This window comes from Bipolaris maydis, assembly GCF_028858645.1.
Source record: "Bipolaris maydis strain C4 unplaced genomic scaffold PSV08scaffold_3, whole genome shotgun sequence".
Lineage (NCBI taxonomy): Eukaryota > Fungi > Ascomycota > Dothideomycetes > Pleosporales > Pleosporaceae > Bipolaris > Bipolaris maydis.
The window spans coordinates 2346865-2365037 of record NW_027093859.1 but is presented as its reverse complement, the minus strand read 5'-3'; the positions used below and the strand labels follow the sequence as shown (position 1 = coordinate 2365037).

The 18173-nt window shown below is 54.5% G+C and overlaps 3 protein-coding genes across 3 annotated transcripts; 2 read left to right on the top strand and 1 right to left on the bottom strand.

Moving 5' to 3' along the window:
• Nucleotides 1-1944: 1944 nt before the first annotated feature.
• PSV08DRAFT_174240 (glycosyltransferase family 48 protein) lies at nt 1945-12120 on the top strand (the record flags this gene model as incomplete). The annotated part of the gene is made up of 13 exons (XM_014222209.2): nt 1945-2126; nt 2182-2325; nt 2400-7568; nt 7621-7961; nt 8438-8769; nt 8838-8938; nt 8995-9505; nt 9573-10064; nt 10159-10352; nt 10986-11142; nt 11181-11283; nt 11378-11473; nt 11555-12120. 13 exons carry the CDS (start codon nt 1945-1947, stop codon nt 12118-12120), a joined length of 8388 nt encoding a protein of 2795 aa, XP_014077684.2.
• Nucleotides 12121-12831: 711 nt separating this feature from the next.
• On the bottom strand, nt 12832-15341 carry PSV08DRAFT_348923 (putative peptidase family-domain-containing protein; the record flags this gene model as incomplete). The annotated part of the gene is made up of 4 exons (XM_014222207.1): nt 12832-12928; nt 13014-14872; nt 14920-15015; nt 15069-15341. 4 exons carry the CDS (start codon nt 15339-15341, stop codon nt 12832-12834), a joined length of 2325 nt encoding a protein of 774 aa, XP_014077682.1.
• A 1351-nt stretch (nt 15342-16692) lies between these two features.
• On the top strand, nt 16693-18147 carry PSV08DRAFT_31455 (uncharacterized protein). Its single transcript, XM_014222206.2, has 2 exons — nt 16693-16855; nt 16913-18147. The coding sequence occupies exons 1-2, from the start codon at nt 16799-16801 to the stop codon at nt 18023-18025; spliced, it is 1170 nt and encodes a 389-aa protein (XP_014077681.1). The 5' UTR covers nt 16693-16798; the 3' UTR covers nt 18026-18147.
• Nucleotides 18148-18173: the final 26 nt, after the last annotated feature.

Genomic DNA, 18173 nt, shown 5'->3' with positions numbered 1-18173 from the left:
GTAGTGTCGTCATGCCGCGATGGTTTTGCCTTGAGGGCCTCGCCCGGGTGCAGCAGCCAACGGCCCATTTGTCGACGAGTGGCAGTAGCCATGCAGGCCGGGGTACTAAGTCGGCTGGCGAGCACCGAGTACATCCGTCGATAGTTTTTTTACGGCGGCGTCGCAGGCAATAATAGTAGCAGACGCCCAGGGCGGAGGCAGCGGACAGCGGGCGGACGGAGCAGGCCTCAACAGCGGCACCCCCCTCCCCCCTTTGCACAACGCCCGGCGCCAGCAGGCTGCAACCGTTGAATTGAGCTACGGGCGCGGGCTAGGGTGCAGCGGAAGAAGAGCGCCACGTCGATTGCATTTGCGATAAGGGCTGGGCTACTGCTATCGCCGGACGAGCGCGAAGGCGGCTCGCCTGGCGTGGTTTGATCAGCGCGGGGCCTGTCGATGGCGCCGCTGCGGTGTGTCGCTGCTCCGGATGTGGTCCAGTGCCGGCCCTCGCCTCAACGCACTGTCATGACGTGACATGTGGGTGGGTACCAATGTGAAAGGCCAATGCAGCAGCGCGACACCTGAAGGGAGGACACAGACAGCCCGCCGCGGCCACAGCCCTGGCGGTGGGAGCGAGTGGAGAGCAGCAGCGAGGCGAGGCGAGGCGAGGCGAGGGGCCTAGGGAGGAGAAGGGCGAAGGGGGCGGTTTGGCTGACAGCTTTGCGTAAGCCTTGTGCCTGTCCCGTCTGGCATGGAGATGCAAAAGCACTCGTTGGTAGTGACTTACTGCACGCAGATATGGGCGCCCGTCTGGTAGGGAAACACGCTTCGGGCGTATACTATCGGCTGCCAGGCCAGTGTGCACGGCACCCCCTCCCCCCAATGGCGCGCGAGAGCAAATGTACCTGGTACATGCTACTGCTCAACGGGAGCGGCCTTGTATTATCGATATGCAGGCAGATCGCAGATCCAAGAGCCACTGCAGACTGGCTGTCGCGCCGGCCCTCGGTCGAGCACGCCTGCACTCGCAGGGCAGGTTTTTTTTTCCGCCATGGCGCGCAGTCTTTGTCGAGTCGCGGTGAGGGCCCGAGACGTGTTGGATTGCCCATGCGGGCGCGGGCATGCTTTTGTACTGCTGGTGCAGTCGTCGTAGGCGCATGCCGTTTTTAGAGGGGCAACGCAATGCCCGGCACGTCACGGCCACGGCGGCGGATGGGGGCACCCATGCACGCCCACCGTCTGACGGCGTTAGACCAGCTTGGCAGGCCTGCCTTTCATTTTCAGGGGAAGCTGCTAAAAAGCTCTTTGCCTGCCCGTCCACATTCACTACCGTCGCTCTCTCAACCCCTCCCCCTCCACTCCCCATTGTCTGCTGTCCCGTATCTCTGCATTGCCTCTCGTTTCACCGCGTCGAGGTTGTGTAGTCCATCTGCGGACGCTCTCGACTGTCTTGGCCGGGAGCTACCACTGCTGCTGCTGCTACACGCAACCCTAATCCATCAACGCCCTGCGCACAGCAAGCGCCTCGCCCGCCGCGCGTCTCTCCTGGCAACCACGACGCCCCCCAGCTGCACTTCCAGCTATCCACTCGCTAGCAGCACCACGACCACAACAACAACATCGCCTACCCTTCCCCTCCTCTGCTCCGCCACCTGCACACTCGGCCCTTTCCGAGCTGCCGCACCCCTCTTGCTACTACTACTACTGCTCGTTCGCCCCCCAAAGCGGCCTTCCACTCGTTCTCCCACGCATTGCACCTTGCTGCACCTTGCAGGCTTCAAAAGCACCTTGTCGTGCGGCAGCTGCAATCCCGCCATTTCCTCACTGCCGCTTCTAATGCCCATTGTTTGAGGTACGTCCGCCCTTCCGACGCCGGCCGTTTCAGCCCTCGCCGCCCAGCCCCAGCGACCGTTACTGACAAGTCCGCCACGCAGATTCTACACACAACCCTAATAGCTTCCCACGATGTCCGGACATCCGCAGGGAGGCCACTACGACGATGGCTACGGCCAGGCTCCTGCCCAGGGCCATGGCCAGCAAGGCCAGGACGCATATTATCACGATGACCAGTACGCCCAGTATCATGATGACCGCTCTCACGGCCAGTATGCTCAGGGCCAGCACGGTGACGCCTATTACGATGAGTCGTGAGTTTTCCCACGCCTGCCATTGCCCAGTGCGTGCCGCTAACCAGGCCTGCAGAGCTTATTACGATGGCCAGCACGGCGGCCAATACCAACAAAATGGCTACTACGACGACCGAGGCCAGCAGGGCTACCAGGACGAGTACTACTCTGACCAGTACTACGACCAAGGTGGCGCGCATGATGGGTACGCACAGAACGGGTACGCTTTGGCCCTGACTGCACCCCTTATTCCCGAGCTATCGAGCTGCTGAACAATTGCTAACTGAGATGCAGTCAACCTCCCCGCCGCCGCAATGATTCCGAGGAAGACTCTGAGACCTTCAGTGACTTCACGATGCGCTCCGACATGGCTCGTGCTACCGACATGGACTACTACGGCCGTGGCGACGAGCGCTACAACAGCTACGCTGAAGGAAACCGCGGATATCGCCCTCCCTCGTCTCAAGTTTCTTACGGGGGCAACCGCTCCTCTGGTGCTTCGACCCCAATCTACGGCATGGACTATTCCAACGCTCTGCCCGCTGGTCAGCGATCTCGCGAGCCCTACCCGGCCTGGACTGCTGAAGCTCAGATTCCTTGCACAAAGGAGGAGATTGAGGACATCTTCCTCGATCTGACCGCCAAGTTCGGCTTCCAGCGTGACAGCATGCGGAACATGTACGACCACTTGATGACTCTGCTCGATTCACGTGCATCCCGCATGTCGCCCAACCAGGCGCTGCTGTCTCTCCACGCCGACTACATCGGCGGTGAGAATGCCAACTACCGCCGCTGGTACTTTGCGGCCCATCTTGATCTGGACGACGCGGTTGGCTTCGCTAACATGAACCTTGGAAAGGCCAACCGCCGAACTCGCAAGGCTCGCAAAGCTGCAAAGGCCAAGGCGGCCGCTGAGGGCGGTAACGAGCAAGAGACACTCGATGCTTATGAGGGAGATAACAGCCTCGAGGCTGCTGAATACCGCTGGAAGACTCGGATGAACCGCATGTCGCAGCACGACCGTGTGCGCCAGATTGCGCTCTACCTCCTCTGCTGGGGTGAAGCCAACCAGGTCCGTTTCATGCCTGAGCTCACGTGCTTCATTTTCAAGTGCGCCGATGACTACCTCAACTCGCCAGCTGGCCAGGCTCAAACCGAGCCAGTTGAAGAGCTGACTTACCTCAACAACATCATCACGCCCCTCTACCAGTACTGCCGTGACCAAGGTTACGAGATTCAAGATGGCAAGTACGTTCGTCGCGAGCGTGATCACGCGGCCATTATTGGTTACGACGACATGAACCAGCTGTTCTGGTACCCTGAGGGTCTTGAGCGCATTGTTTTCGAGGACAAGTCTCGCCTGGTCGACATTCCTCCGGCTGAGCGATACCTGAAGCTCAAGGATGTCGTTTGGAAGAAGGTGTTCTTCAAGACGTACTATGAGCGCCGTTCTTGGTTCCACATGGTTATCAACTTCAACCGTATCTGGGTCATTCACTTGTGTTCTTTCTGGTTCTACACCGTCGCCAACTCCCAGCCAGTCTACACCAAGAACTACCAGCAACAGTTGAACCAGTCGCCAGAAAAGGCAGCCACCCTGTCCGCCGTCGCTCTGGGAGGTGGTCTCGCTTCGTTCATTCAAATCTTTGCTACCATTTGCGAGTGGTGCTACGTCCCTCGTAAATGGGCAGGTGCTCAGCACTTGACCAAGCGTCTCCTCTTCCTCCTCCTCGTCTTCGTTGTCAACGTCGCTCCTAGCGTTTACATCTTTGGCTTGGACAAGCGCACTGGTACCATCGCGAACGTTCTCAGCGGTGTTCAGCTCGCTATTGCTCTCGTTACCTACGTCTTCTTCTCAGTCATGCCTATTGGCGGTCTCTTCGGTAGCTACCTGACACGCAACTCTCGCAAGTATGTTGCCAGTCAGACTTTCACTGCTAGCTACCCCCGCCTCACTGGTAATGACATGTGGATGTCCTATGGTCTGTGGGTCCTTGTCTTTGCGGCCAAGCTGGCTGAGTCTTACTTCTTCTTGACTCTGTCCATCAAGGATCCCATTCGTATCCTTTCCCACATGCAGAAGCCCAACTGCTTGGGAGATGCCATCCTTAAGGACATGCTTTGCAAGTACCAACCTCGAATCCTGCTCGGTCTCATGTACTTCATGGACTTGATTCTCTTCTTCTTGGACTCCTACCTGTGGTACATCATTGCCAACATGTTGTTCTCCGTCTCTCGCTCCTTCTACCTTGGTGTGTCCATCTGGACTCCTTGGAGGAACATCTTCTCTCGTCTGCCAAAGCGTATCTACTCAAAGGTCCTGGCAACGACTGACATGGAGATCAAGTACAAGCCCAAGGTTCTCATCTCGCAGATTTGGAACGCCATTGTCATCTCCATGTACCGCGAGCATCTCCTCGCCATTGACCACGTCCAGAAGCTTCTGTACCACCAGGTTCCATCTGAGCAAGAGGGCAAGCGCACCCTTCGTGCACCTACCTTCTTCGTGTCCCAAGAAGATCACTCGTTCAAGACCGAGTTCTTCCCAGCACAGAGTGAAGCTGAGCGTCGTATCTCTTTCTTCGCCCAGTCTTTGTCCACTCCCATCCCGGAGCCTCTCCCTGTCGACAACATGCCTACTTTCACCGTCCTGATTCCCCACTACGGTGAGAAGATCTTGTTGTCTCTCCGTGAGATTATCCGTGAGGATGAGCCCTACTCCCGTGTCACCCTTCTCGAGTACCTCAAGCAACTCTACCCTCACGAGTGGGACTGCTTCGTCAAGGACACCAAGATTCTCGCCGATGAAACCTCTCAGTTTAACGGCGATGATGAGAAGAACGAGAAGGATACCGCTAAGAGCAAGATTGACGATCTTCCCTTCTACTGCATTGGTTTCAAGTCTGCCGCTCCCGAATACACGCTCCGAACTCGTATTTGGGCCTCTCTTCGTTCCCAGACTCTTTACCGTACCATCTCTGGTTTCATGAACTACAGCCGTGCCATCAAGCTTTTGTACCGTGTCGAGAACCCCGAGGTCGTCCAGATGTTCGGTGGCAACTCTGACAAGCTGGAGCGCGAACTCGAGCGCATGGCCAGGCGCAAGTACAAGATTTGCGTGTCTATGCAGCGTTACGCCAAGTTCAACAAGGAGGAACGCGAGAACACCGAGTTCCTTCTCCGTGCCTACCCTGACCTGCAAATTGCCTACCTTGATGAAGAGCCACCTGCGACTGAGGATGAAGAGCCTCGCATCTACTCTGCTCTGATTGACGGTCACTCTGAGATCATGGAGAATGGCATGCGTCGTCCCAAGTTCCGCATTCAACTCTCTGGCAACCCTATTCTCGGTGACGGCAAGTCTGACAACCAGAACCACTCTATCATCTTCTACCGTGGAGAGTACATCCAGCTTATCGACGCCAACCAGGACAACTACCTTGAGGAGTGTCTCAAGATCCGCAGCGTATTGGCCGAGTTCGAGGAGTTGACCACTGACAATGTCTCGCCCTACACCCCTGGCCTTCCCAACACCAACTTCAACCCGGTCGCCATTCTCGGAGCTCGTGAATACATTTTCTCTGAGAACATTGGTATCCTTGGTGACATTGCTGCCGGAAAGGAACAGACATTCGGTACTATGTTTGCTCGTACTTTGGCTCAAATCGGTGGCAAGCTCCATTACGGTCATCCTGATTTCCTTAACGGTATCTTCATGACTACCCGTGGTGGTGTCTCCAAGGCGCAAAAGGGTCTTCATCTGAACGAAGATATTTACGCTGGTATGTCCGCTCTTCTCCGTGGTGGTCGCATCAAGCACTGCGAGTACTACCAGTGTGGTAAGGGTCGTGATCTTGGTTTTGGCTCCGTTCTCAACTTCACGACCAAGATTGGTACTGGTATGGGTGAACAGATGTTGTCCCGCGAGTACTACTACTTGGGTACGCAACTGCCTCTTGACCGCTTCCTGTCCTTCTACTACGCCCACGCCGGTTTCCACGTCAACAACATGTTCATTATGTTGTCGGTCCAGTGCTTCATGTTCGTCCTCATCAACCTTGGTGCCCTTAACCACGAGATCATTCTCTGCCAGTTCAACAAGGACATCCCCATCACGGACCCGCAATGGCCCAATGGCTGTGCTAACCTTGTTCCTGTCTTTGACTGGGTCGCTCGTTGTATCGTCTCCATCTTCATTGTGTTCTTCATTTCGTTCGTTCCCCTCGTGGTTCAAGAACTGACTGAACGTGGTTTCTGGCGTTCCGCGACGCGTCTGGCCAAGCACTTTGCTTCTGGATCGCCTTTCTTCGAGGTTTTCGTCACCCAGATCTACGCCAATGCCCTCCACACCAACTTGTCATATGGTGGTGCTCGTTACATTGGTACTGGTCGTGGTTTTGCCACAGCACGTATCCCATTCGGTATTCTCTTCTCTCGATTTGCCGGTCCGTCCATCTACATTGGTGCTCGTTCCTTGATGATGATCATCTTCGCTTCCATCACCGTCTGGGGACCATGGCTCATCTACTTCTGGGCATCCACGCTATCTCTGTGCCTTGCGCCTTTCCTCTTCAACCCCCACCAGTTCTCTTGGGACGACTTCTTCATCGACTACAGGGAGTACCTCCGCTGGCTGTCTCGAGGCAATACCCGTTCGCACAGCGCTTCTTGGATTGGATACTGCCGTCTCTCTCGTACGCGTATCACTGGTTTCAAGCGCAAGGCTCTTGGTGACCCCTCTGCCAAGCTTTCTGGCGATGTTCCTCGTGCCAACTTCACCAACATCTTCTTCAGCGAGGTTCTCGGTCCTCTAGTCTTGGTTGCCATCACCGTTGTGCCTTACCTGTTCATCAACGCTCAAACCGGTGTCACTGACAAGCGCGATACTTCCAAGGAGCCCGCCGGTCTTCCTGACCCAAAGCCAACTGGTGCCTTGGTCCGCATTGGTATCATTGCCTTAGGTCCCGTGGCTGTCAACGCTGGTGTTCTTGGTGGCATGTTTGCTCTGGCTTGTTGTGCGGGTCCCCTGCTCAGCATGTGCTGCAAGAAGTTTGGTGCGGTCCTTGCTGCCATCGCTCACGCCATTGCCGTCATTGTACTCCTCGTCTTCTTCTTGGTCTTGATGTTCCTTGAGGGTTTCAGCTTCCCCAGAGCCCTATCTGGTATGATCGCTGTCGTCGCCATCCAGCGATTCTTCTTCAAGCTCATCATCGTCCTGGCGTTGACCCGTGAGTTCAAGGCCGACACTGCCAACATTGCCTGGTGGACTGGAAAGTGGTACACTATGGGATGGCACACCATCTCCCAGCCTGGCCGTGAATTCCTCTGCAAGATCACCGAGCTTGGTTTCTTTGCTGCTGACTTCATTCTTGGCCACTGCCTCTTGTTCTTTATGCTGCCCATGTTGCTTGTTCCTTATGCCGACACATTCCACTCGGTTATGCTCTTCTGGCTCCGACCAAGGTACGTTGTTCGTTCCTCTTATTGTCAAAATATCTTACTAACTTGGACCTAGTCGTCAAATTCGCCCTCCAATCTACTCGCTCAAGCAGACCAAGCTTCGCAAGCGCCGCGTTGTCCGCTATGCCATTCTGTACTTTGTCATCCTTGTCGTGTTCCTCGCATTGATCATTGGTCCTATTGTTGGCGCCAAGTTCATCACGATCCCAGCCAGCCTTGGAAATTCTCTTCCCATGGAGATTATGCAACCCACTGGCTACAACAATAACGACACGACGACAAGTACGACTGGCAGGTGTATCCGCGGTGCATGCCCGGTATGGAACGGCGGCGACGCCGACTCGACGGGAGGTGGTGGTGGAGCCGCCGCCACCGATACTGCTGCCCGCCGATTCCGTCGGTACATGGCATACTAAAAAAGTACAATTTGTGGATCCTTGTTTACTACCTTTGCACCTTGTATTGTACGACATGGGCGAAGCATGAGCGTGATTACCAATTTTTGGGTCCTGTAATGACTGTAATATTCGGGTCGAGCGTTCGATTTCATCTTTCTGATTGGGCGTTTGGTGGCAGGCATGGAAGTGTCCATAGCCCTGCTTTCTCTCTTTTTGAACAATCATGTCTGCTTCCGCAGCAGGCTTGACTGCACATACACTACAAATGGGGGTTGTTTTGGTTCATCATGGGCAGGCGAATATATTAGAAAGCGAAATGCATTACTGTTGAATATTTCGAGTGCTTTGAAACAAATCTGGCTTTGACTTGCAGTGCGTGCTTGTAAAGTGATGAGTAGTAGGCAGCGTAAGTATGTACTCGATGTGATTGGGCCAAAACGTGCTGGGGTGAAATTGCCTGATCATTGAAATAAGGACCACGGCGCTGGCTGCCCCTGGCACTTCCGTGCTTCGCCGCAACCCCCGAACTTGTGTATGCAGCGCTGTCAAACCGCCTGCCTCGCACCACACCTTCGCCAGCCATGGATCTCAGTGAATTGCAAAATGCGACTACGCGCTTCATCACAGACGCCAGTGCGCAGTTCAATCGCATTCCAGGCTCCGCCATTGCTGTCCGGTATATCAAGTCAAGTTACCGCAACGACCCCGTCCGCAGCGCCGTCGAGTTGTTCCTGTTCCTCTTCGCGGTGCGATACTTGCTTGCACCTAAATACAGTACTCAGAAAAAAGTGCAACTGACGGATGCGGTATGTTACGCGCCTGTCCGGCTGGGGTACGGTGTGAATGCATGCAGAGACAACTAACGAAGAAATAGGAGATTGATGAGCTGGTCGACGACTGGACACCGGAACCGCTTGTCGCGCCTACAACCGCGCTCGAAGAATTGGAAAATGAGAAGCGACCCGTCATTGTTGGGTACGACACACACAGCAACAATAGCCATACTCTCAATGCTAACGTATACTGTATAGACCGACGGGCCCCAAGTCCAAGCTTTCCAACGGCCGCACCGTGACGAACCTCGCCTCGTACAACTTTTACAACTTTCTCTCCAACGACACCCTCAAAGACAAAGCGATCCAGACACTGCGGACCTACGGTGTCGGTCCCTGTGGCCCACCAGGTTTCTATGGTACGCAGGATGTGCACATGAAGACCGAAGCCGACGTAGCTGCGCATCTCGGTGTGCCTGCTTGCATCATCTACGCCCAATCTTTCTCCACCATCAGCAGTGTTATTCCTAGTTTCAGCAAAAGAGGTGATATTATTGTCGCAGACCGTGCTCTCAACTTCGCAGCAAGGAAGGGTATACAGATCAGTAGGAGTACTGTTAGATGGTTCGAGCACAACGACATGGATGACTTGGAGGCCGTGCTTAAGAAGGTTGTCAAGGAGCAGGCCAGGAAGCCGCTGACTAGGCGATTCATTATTACCGAGGGCTTATTCGAGAACATTGGAGATGTAGTGAACCTCCCCAAGCTGGTACGTCCATAGCAACCCCTTTAATTTTTTTTCAGGTGTGAAAGGGGTGGACTAACGGTGCATGCAGATCGAGCTCAAACTGAAGTACAAATTCCGCCTCATCCTCGACGAAACCTGGTCTTACGGAGTCCTTGGTCGTACCGGCGGCGGCGTGACCGAAGCACAAAATGTGGATGCTGCAGAAGTAGACATGATCATCGGTTCTCTCTCGGGACCTCTTTGTGCAGCAGGAGGTTTCTGCGCCGGCAACGAAGAGGTTGTCGAGCACCAACGCATTTCTTCGGCATCATACACCTACTCTGCTGCCCTCCCCGCGTTGCTCAGTACTACAGCCAGCGAGACAATCAGTATGCTACAAGAACAACCGGATATTTTGACTGGACTTCGGGAAAACATCAAGGCGATGAGAGGGCAATTAGATCCCAGGAGTGATTGGGTTCGATGTAGCAGTTCTGTGGAAAACCCGATGATGCTGCTTGTACTCAAAGAGGAGGTTATTGAGGCTAAGAAGCTGAGCATTGAAGACCAAAATCAGATCTTCAGGGAAGTTGTTGACGAGGTATGTTCTGGTGTCCTGGGTCGTGTATCTCTATGCTCTCTGGTGTGCATAGCGACAACGTGACAAGTTTTTTCTTCCTACTAACGATATTCAGTGTCTCGCAAACGGCGTCCTCATTACAAGGCTCAAATCCTTCCCTCTTGGCATTGGACTCAATCCCAAAGATGCAGGGTGGCAGCCTACTCCTGCGCTCAAGGTCTGTGTTACAAGCGGGCTGACAAAGAAAGAGACGGAGAAGGCTGGAACGATTATCCGACACGCCATTACGAAGATTGTCAGTCGACGAAAGTAAAGGTATTTGGGATATTACATTACGTGACGAAAAGTATTGCGAGCACGGTGTCGAATGGCGTTTTCTGCTTGCTGCGTCCCTTGACAAGAAGCGTTTCGCATACACTGTAATGATATACTTTCTACATATAGATATTGGACGTGGCATAGATGACTTTGTAATGCATAATAAGTCTTATTCATAGTACCAGGGAGCGCACTTGTCTTCGGCTTACTTCATTTGCAGACGATGTCCCTATGGGCTAATGCCACACGTGATCCTCAAGCTGTAGGCAAGCCCAAAGCAAACGAAGCTCGAGCAGCAAGAGACTCAATACAGTTATAGGATACCGAATACTGCCGGTTCAAGTGCCGAACTGGTATAAAGAATACATCATGGCACAAGGGGCTTAGTGATCACATGAGGGACGGAGCATGTGGGTGTTCGGACATGGGAGTTTGCGTATGTGTGTGTGGCTGGTTTGCGCCGCGCCCCCCGGCATGTGAGATGACGTTTTGGCTAAACTTGTTATTCTAGGCCGGGGCCGTGGCGTACACACGCAACGCACACACGAACGCTGCTGCCCCGAAAGCCCCCCCACCTGAAATAAACGTCACCGCCCATTGCCCTGCTGCGATTTGAATAACAAGCTTCGCTAGACCCTTGACTTGCCCTGTTCCTTCTCCCGCACGCAACCTCCCCCTCCCACACAACATATTCACACGCTTTTGCTTCCCGCCGCCAATACGCATTTTTAGCTATAGCCTAAATTACGTTGACCTCTTTGTTGCTTCCCTGCTACTCAGAGTTCGTCATACAGAATACCCATATCAAAGAGAGGCTAGGCTACAACGGCTACGACGACGACTACACATACAAGCATGGCGCAGCGAAGAAACGGCGGCGAGCCGCAGACCAAGGACGGCTTTGCGCCTGCAAAGGGTGAGGGTACGTGTTGAGAGTAAAGAAAGAGTGCCAGGGCATACAATAGGGGGGGAGGGAGCAGAGAGAGTAAGACAAAAGGCTGACACATGATGCATAGCGCAAGATAAGCAGGTCCGTCTGTTGTCCCAAGACGCTGGCCACTTCTCCCTACTACGCGCCCTCCACTTGGCCGACTTCATCACTGAGCTCAATGGTACGGCTTCGCCCTCTTTTATCCCTCTTTCGGGCGCAAATGGCAAAAAAGTAAACTAATATGACCTTGTCACAAAACCAGGCTTCTGCGGCGTCATGTCCATCTTCTCCTCTCTCCGCTACTGCACACAAACCGACCACACCGACTACACGAATCTGTACCTGGCGCTGTCCTTCATCCCACTAGGCCTCTTCTTCGACTTCATGGACGGCAAAGTCGCGCGCTGGCGCAAGAAGGCGTCGCTTATGGGCCAGGAGCTCGATTCACTTGCCGATCTCGTCTCCTTTGGCGTGTCCCCAGCCGCCGCCGCTTTCAGCCTCGGCATGCGCACCCCCGTCGACCACTTCCTGCTCGCCTTCTTCGTCCTCTGCGGCCTCACGCGCCTCGCCAGATTCAATGTCACCGTCGCCATGGTGCCCAAGGATGCAACCGGAAAGAGCAAGTATTTCGAGGGCACACCGATTCCTATGAGTCTTGGCATAGTGCAGGTCATGGCGTACTGGGTCTACAAGGGCTGGACTATGGACCAGATTCCCATGGGCCTGTGGCTCGAGGGCACGGCGCTCGAATTCCACCCTGTGGTGGCCATGTTCATTCTTCATGGATGTTTGATGGTTAGCAAGAGTGTCAAGATTCCTAAGCCCTAAGGAGCACTCGTGTGTTTGTGTACAAAAATATTTTTTGTGGGTTTCTTTCCCTCTTTTCCTTTTGCAGGGGAATGATGGCGACGTGACAAGACTATTGTCAGTTGTCGGCATCATTTGTTGTTGCTGTGGTTGGGATTCAATGGCTGGGATTGGAATGGATATGGATATTAGGGAAGAGAGGGGTAGGGAAGGTTTACATTTGCTATTGAGGGTTGATGCATGAATGAGCGGAAACACTATGTTGATGCTATGATGGATTGGCGGATAAGCGTTTAGAAACATCATGATACCCTCTTATCAGGAATACATACATGCAAAGCTAGCTGGATCGTGAGAACAGGACAAAACTGAACACGCAATGCACAAGCTTAGAAGTCATACCCGTGCGTTCAAGTATCCAAAAAGCGCAAATTTTAGAAACACCAACAAGAAACCAAAAGCCACCTCTCGTATATATATATGTGCAAATGTATGTTATTGCCAACACGTAGGAGAAAACTCATGTTACTTTGTCTAAGAACCCAAGAAAGTAATTACCAATTTCCAGTATGAGAAGGACGGAGAGAAAAAATGACCAATGAGTTCAAGCTTGAATGTGATGCGCAGTGGTATCATGAGGAACAGCCGGGGAAAAAAAAGGGAGGTAGATAGGTCGAGAGAAAGGGAACAAGAGAGCAAAGTAGGTCAAAGGGTAAGTAACTGTAACTTACATCACCTTGTGATGATGAGGGAAAAGCCATCGAGCCACTGAGCACAGGACCCTGAGATACCGCCAATAGTATAACCGCGCGGGGGAATAAGTGTGTGTCTAATCCGCATATTAGTCAAGCAGTCACGAAGATATTGTGTTAACAGTTGGAAAAGAAAAGAGAGAAAGAAAGAGAAATACGTACCCACTACCGCCATTGGGATTCCCATACCACTCGCTCTTGCGGCCCAGACTAGTGAGAATTTGCAGGCCATCGATCCAAAGGCCAGCGCGAAGCGCAAAACCAAGTAGGAGCTCGCCCTTGCGGATGTCGAGAGCAAACTCTGAGACGCTGCCTCCACGTTTGCCAAAGAGCTGCGTGTCTGTGTCTTCGTAGACAAATTCCAGGCCGTCGACTGCGTAGCCGTGGTAGACTTTTATGCGGAGCAAGAGTTTGGTTTGGATGTGGACGTAGTCCAGGATGACTTCTTCGGGCTTTGAGCCCTCCATTTGCGAGTAGCCTAGTTTGCTGCCGCGGTAGCCCCAGCGGCCGTCTGGCAACTTGACTCTAGCAAGCTTCTGGTTGGCGAGTTTACTAAAGTCTTCAACTACGTGCTTGCCGCCACCTGCAGAATACACTTCAACTTTCAAGCGAGACTTTTGCTTGTCTGTGGGGAGCATCGAGCGGAGAGCACCTTCATCTAGTGTCACCTGTCGAGGGTACTGGTTCTCCAACTCAGGAAACTCTTTCCAGTGGCGGCAAATGTCGTCTCCTTCAGTGTAGAGCTCCACCCATGCAATGCCGGATTTCGATGTGGCAATGACGCCGCCTTGGCTCGCATCAACTGTCCAGACCTGTACGCTGTCGTCTCCATTTATCATTGGGGCATCGATCGGTATCCGGAAGCAAGGGTGGAACCGGAATCGTAGTACATCCAATTTGTGCCACCTGCATTCGTCGTTGGGCAAAACTAGCCGCTGACCTGGTGACTTGGTACGCGTTGAGTAAGGCTCCCGACAAGTAAATGTACGGTTCAAAGTAACATAGTCGCGCAACATTATACCCGACTCCTGGTGAGGACAGCCGAAAAGATGGCCCGTTTCGTGGAGATGTGCACCGATGCCTATGTTAGCGGCCTCCCAGTTACTTCCAGACTCGTTACAGTCGTTTGCAACAACAGAGGTATCAGTCCGGGTACAGTCCTGGAATGCCTGGAAAACTTCCTCGATACTCGATGGATAGCTGTGGAGCGCGTGAGAGCCAAAAATGGCAAGCTGTAGATCACCAGTACCACCACCCAATGCCGCATGCCCCCGTACTGTCTGTGTTTGAGTATCCCACTGTGTATCAAGAAACAAGCAAGAAACGTAATGCTTCTGACCAGGTGCTATATGGAAATAGTCCCTGCATGCCTCTATGGCGAAGTCAAAGAGTTCGTTCTTCTTTGTTGCAGGGCCATACTGTTGCGCACGCTCAAGATCCCGTATTTCAGCGACAGACCTTTTGGAGCGGATGACGTGAATCTTGGCTTGTGTGCGATATTGGTTTTGCCCCCAGTCTTGATAGCTCAGTGTACCGGGTTCCCAGGCGTCTTCAAACCGGAAACAGCGACGACCGAAACCATAGCGCTTCATCTGCTCTCCTGTAAAAGCTTGCCATAGATATGCAGCCATTCGAAACTTCTTTATTGCGAGCTCAAGGCCATTGCCTTCGCGCTCAATACGCTCACGAGGAGCATCGTATGTGCCTGGGGAATCGTGTCCGAGTATAATTGCAAGCTGAAGCGGCGGAGACTGAGTCAAGGGTAAATAGTTTATGTTGATGAAGGACGCATGCGGGGAGATGGAGGTATTTGACGAGGAAACCTTGGGCGAGGTAAAGTCGAGACGTATTCTGTTCCAGCCAGGCTCAAGGTGTACCAATGCTTTAAAGTAGGATTCATGTACTGGCCAACAGGTGGACGGAAAGCGGCCTTGGTGGTGATTAACCGTAAGCGTGCCGTCCAAAGGTCTACTTTGTGGCTCGCCGACCTGGCCGAAAATGAGAAGGACTTGTTGATGCACCTGTACGAAATCAGCATTGCCCACTCCACGCGACTATCCATATGTACCCAGGAATTCTCCGATATCGATACGACACGCGGGGCGAGTAGCGACGATCTGTTCAAAGAGCCGTTGGAGCCACTGTGTGCTGGATATGGTCCTCCCTGGATACGCTTGTTAGAAGACTTGTTCCTGCAACTGGAGGCGACAGGCCTACATTGGTGCTGTAGCGCTTTACTGGGTCGGCATTGGGACGTTGTGGTCGCGCAGGCACAGGCGGAGGAGTCGGGCCATTGACTTCGTCGGTGGTGGATGTGGCTGGTGTGGTAGAGGGAGTGGAAGAGGCGACCTGGGATGAGTTCATAGTAGAGGCCGAGGCGCGATGGGCGAGGCCTTTGGCCTGGTGCTTATCTGTGCCATTGGTGGACTTATCGTCCGTCTTGGGCATGCGACTGTTCCTCCTGCTCAGGCTTCGAAGGAATGAAGGCATAGTGTTGACTAGGGCGCGGTGGTATAGTGGACAGGCTATGGAAGCATAGAGCCAAGTAGTGAGCGACAAAAGGCGAGCTAGGTGGAGCTGCCCGAGACTGCTGGGGGAGACGCGTAATGCGGCGTGATAGCCAGTCGAGGATGCTTGCAGGGCGCGTGAAAGCGGCAATGGCAATAGTTGTGCGATAAGGGGGGCTATGCAGATGGGCACAAGCGAGTGAAGGCAGGAGGGTATGCTGGATGTGACAGAAGACAGGAGAGGGCCGTGGTAATTACAGCGGTGGGTAGAGTGGGCGCCGGGCGTGAAGTAGCCTGGTCGAGCTTGCTTGAGCTTGCTTGCTTGCCTGCGTCGATCCGGGCTAGCAGGGCCGAACAGGTGGAGTGGAAGAGACGGCACTCTTGTCCACCGTTGGTCTGACAGCAATTGGGCGGGCGAGGGCAAATGCCATGGCATCCGCATCAGCATGTGCCGAATGCGTGGGCGGGCGTGCTGCAGCACCGCAACGCCGTAGTGAGCGCACGTTACGACGTCGGCGCTGCTCACCACAATGACGTTGCCCGTCAAGCGCTAGCCTGTCTCGGCTGCCCGCCGCTAGCCGCTTTGGGACAGCCTGACAGCCTATCCAACACCTGCTGAGGTGGTGCGCTGCTGCAGCGTGTCGTCGCTGGCATCGTCAACGTACATACAGCACCAGCATCGCCGTGTATATACTGACCGAGGCCGTGGCTGCTCACTCCTAAAACAATGCCCATGGCCCCCGCTGCGCTGCATCGAGTGTCCTTGGGCGCATGCACGTGAGCGCTGGCTGTCGTCCCGGCCATCCATGCCAGATCCCATGTCTGCCTCCGTCACTCTACCTCTCTCCCTCTCGTAGCTCCCTCGTAGTCCCTCACGCTCCTGCTCCCTCAATTCCGCACCAGTCGTCATCTGGTGTGGCCCGAGACGATGCGCGGATGCCGGCGGCGGCGGAGCGCTGCTCGATACGATACGATACCATGCCGTGCCATCTCGTACGATACAATACAATACAGACCTTAGTCAGCGCCGCCCCGTATGCTATCGCAGCCACCAGGCACACACCCCTGCCGCCCACCAGCCCTCTCGAGACAACTTTGCTTTGTTGCAAGCGACCGCACCAAGGCTCCAGCGCCGGATAGGAGCCCGCTACCCAGTTCACTAATGGATATATCCTGCCCCTAGTCCGCCTGCCTACCACCTGGACCTCCTCACGCCTGCGCCGCCCCGACACCACGGGGCCTGTGCTGCCGCAGACTTTTGAGCTAGTCCACTTCGATCCGCTCCTCACATTCCTTGCCTGGCCGTCACCTCAGCTCCCGCCCAGATGCTGTTTCGCCTGTAGCAACTCTACTCACTGAGACGTCAGCCAGGGAAACAACAACAACCACAACAACCCCTTCCCTGCCCGTCTCCTCCCCCTTCCGGCCAACCCCTCCATCATGGCTGAACAGGACGATGTTGCGACCAAGGTCCTGCGAAGGGCCCAGGTCTCAAAGGTTCATCTCCCTCTCTCTGGTCCCTTGTCCCCCGTGTGCTGATCGTGTGCTATCTAGATGACCCGCACTCTGCAGAACCGCCTCGCTCTGGCCAACGTCAAGATGAAGAATGGCTGGGAAAGCCTCAGCCTCGACGCCATTGAGCCTGTCCTCGACGGTGTCGAGCGTAAGCGTAAGCGGCCTGGCTCCAGCAATGAAGCCATGTCGGATGTCTCCAGCGTCTCCGAACGCTTCTATCAACCCAGCGTCCTCGACTCCTCGCCCCTCCAAGCTCCCATCTTTTCAGACCACATTCGCCGTTCCGAGAGCCGGTCCGCAGGCAGCTACACCCAGACCAAGCGGCCCCGTTGCCAACGTCCCAGCACCAACAAATACCCGGCATCGAGCAACCACGCCCGAGTCAAAGTGCGCACCTCGACGAGCGCCACTACTTCATGGAAAAACAGCTTCCAGCTGCCCGAGTCCTCGCCTGTTTATCACCGTAGACATGCACGTTTTGGCCGTCAGCATGTGCCAAGCCTATCCTTTGTTTCGGAAACATCGACCGTCGCCGACCCTCATTCCCCCTTGCTGTCCGAAGATGATGACGAAGACCTGCCTATCATGTCCTTCTCCCTAAACCGTTCTCATTTCCAGTCATCGCCGCCGAGAGCCCCGCGTACTCCGCCTCCCGATGTTGCTCGCTCAGCACGCCTCCGACAACGCGGATTCAATGCTGCCGGTGCAGCTCGTGAAGGAAGACAGGGTGCCGATGACGCAAATTTGCTCATGTATCTAGCTACATCACCAACGCCGGTTCGCCCAGGTCACCAGAAGCCCCAGATGCTCGCACCATCCACTCCGCCGTCGAAATCTACTCCTCTCCCTTCGTCCATGATGTCCACCCCTGGCGGTGGTGGGTCCCATTACACAGGCTTTGGACTGGCGACACCCTCGACAAACTTGAACTTTGCCGAGTTCCTTAACATGTCACCGAGCCCTGCGCAGGCCAACGCATCGTGGAACCGCACACCTGTCGCAACCCGAACACCCGCGGCCGTCCGAGAAGCACGACGTCATATCAACTTCGACAACATCGTCCCTCCCACTGGTGACGCCTCACATATGCGTGCTCATATTGGAAAGATGGATGGCCTTGGCATGGAACTCGGTGGTGAACTTATATCGTGACCGTCAGCACCAGCCCCCTTCACATTCATCACGACATATCCCCCCAGCAACCGCTCGGGCACGACAAAACGATAACGACAACGATAGTGAGCGCATTCGACGGAGTGTATAAACACCACTGGATGCGCCGCCGCCGCCGGCTGTTGTC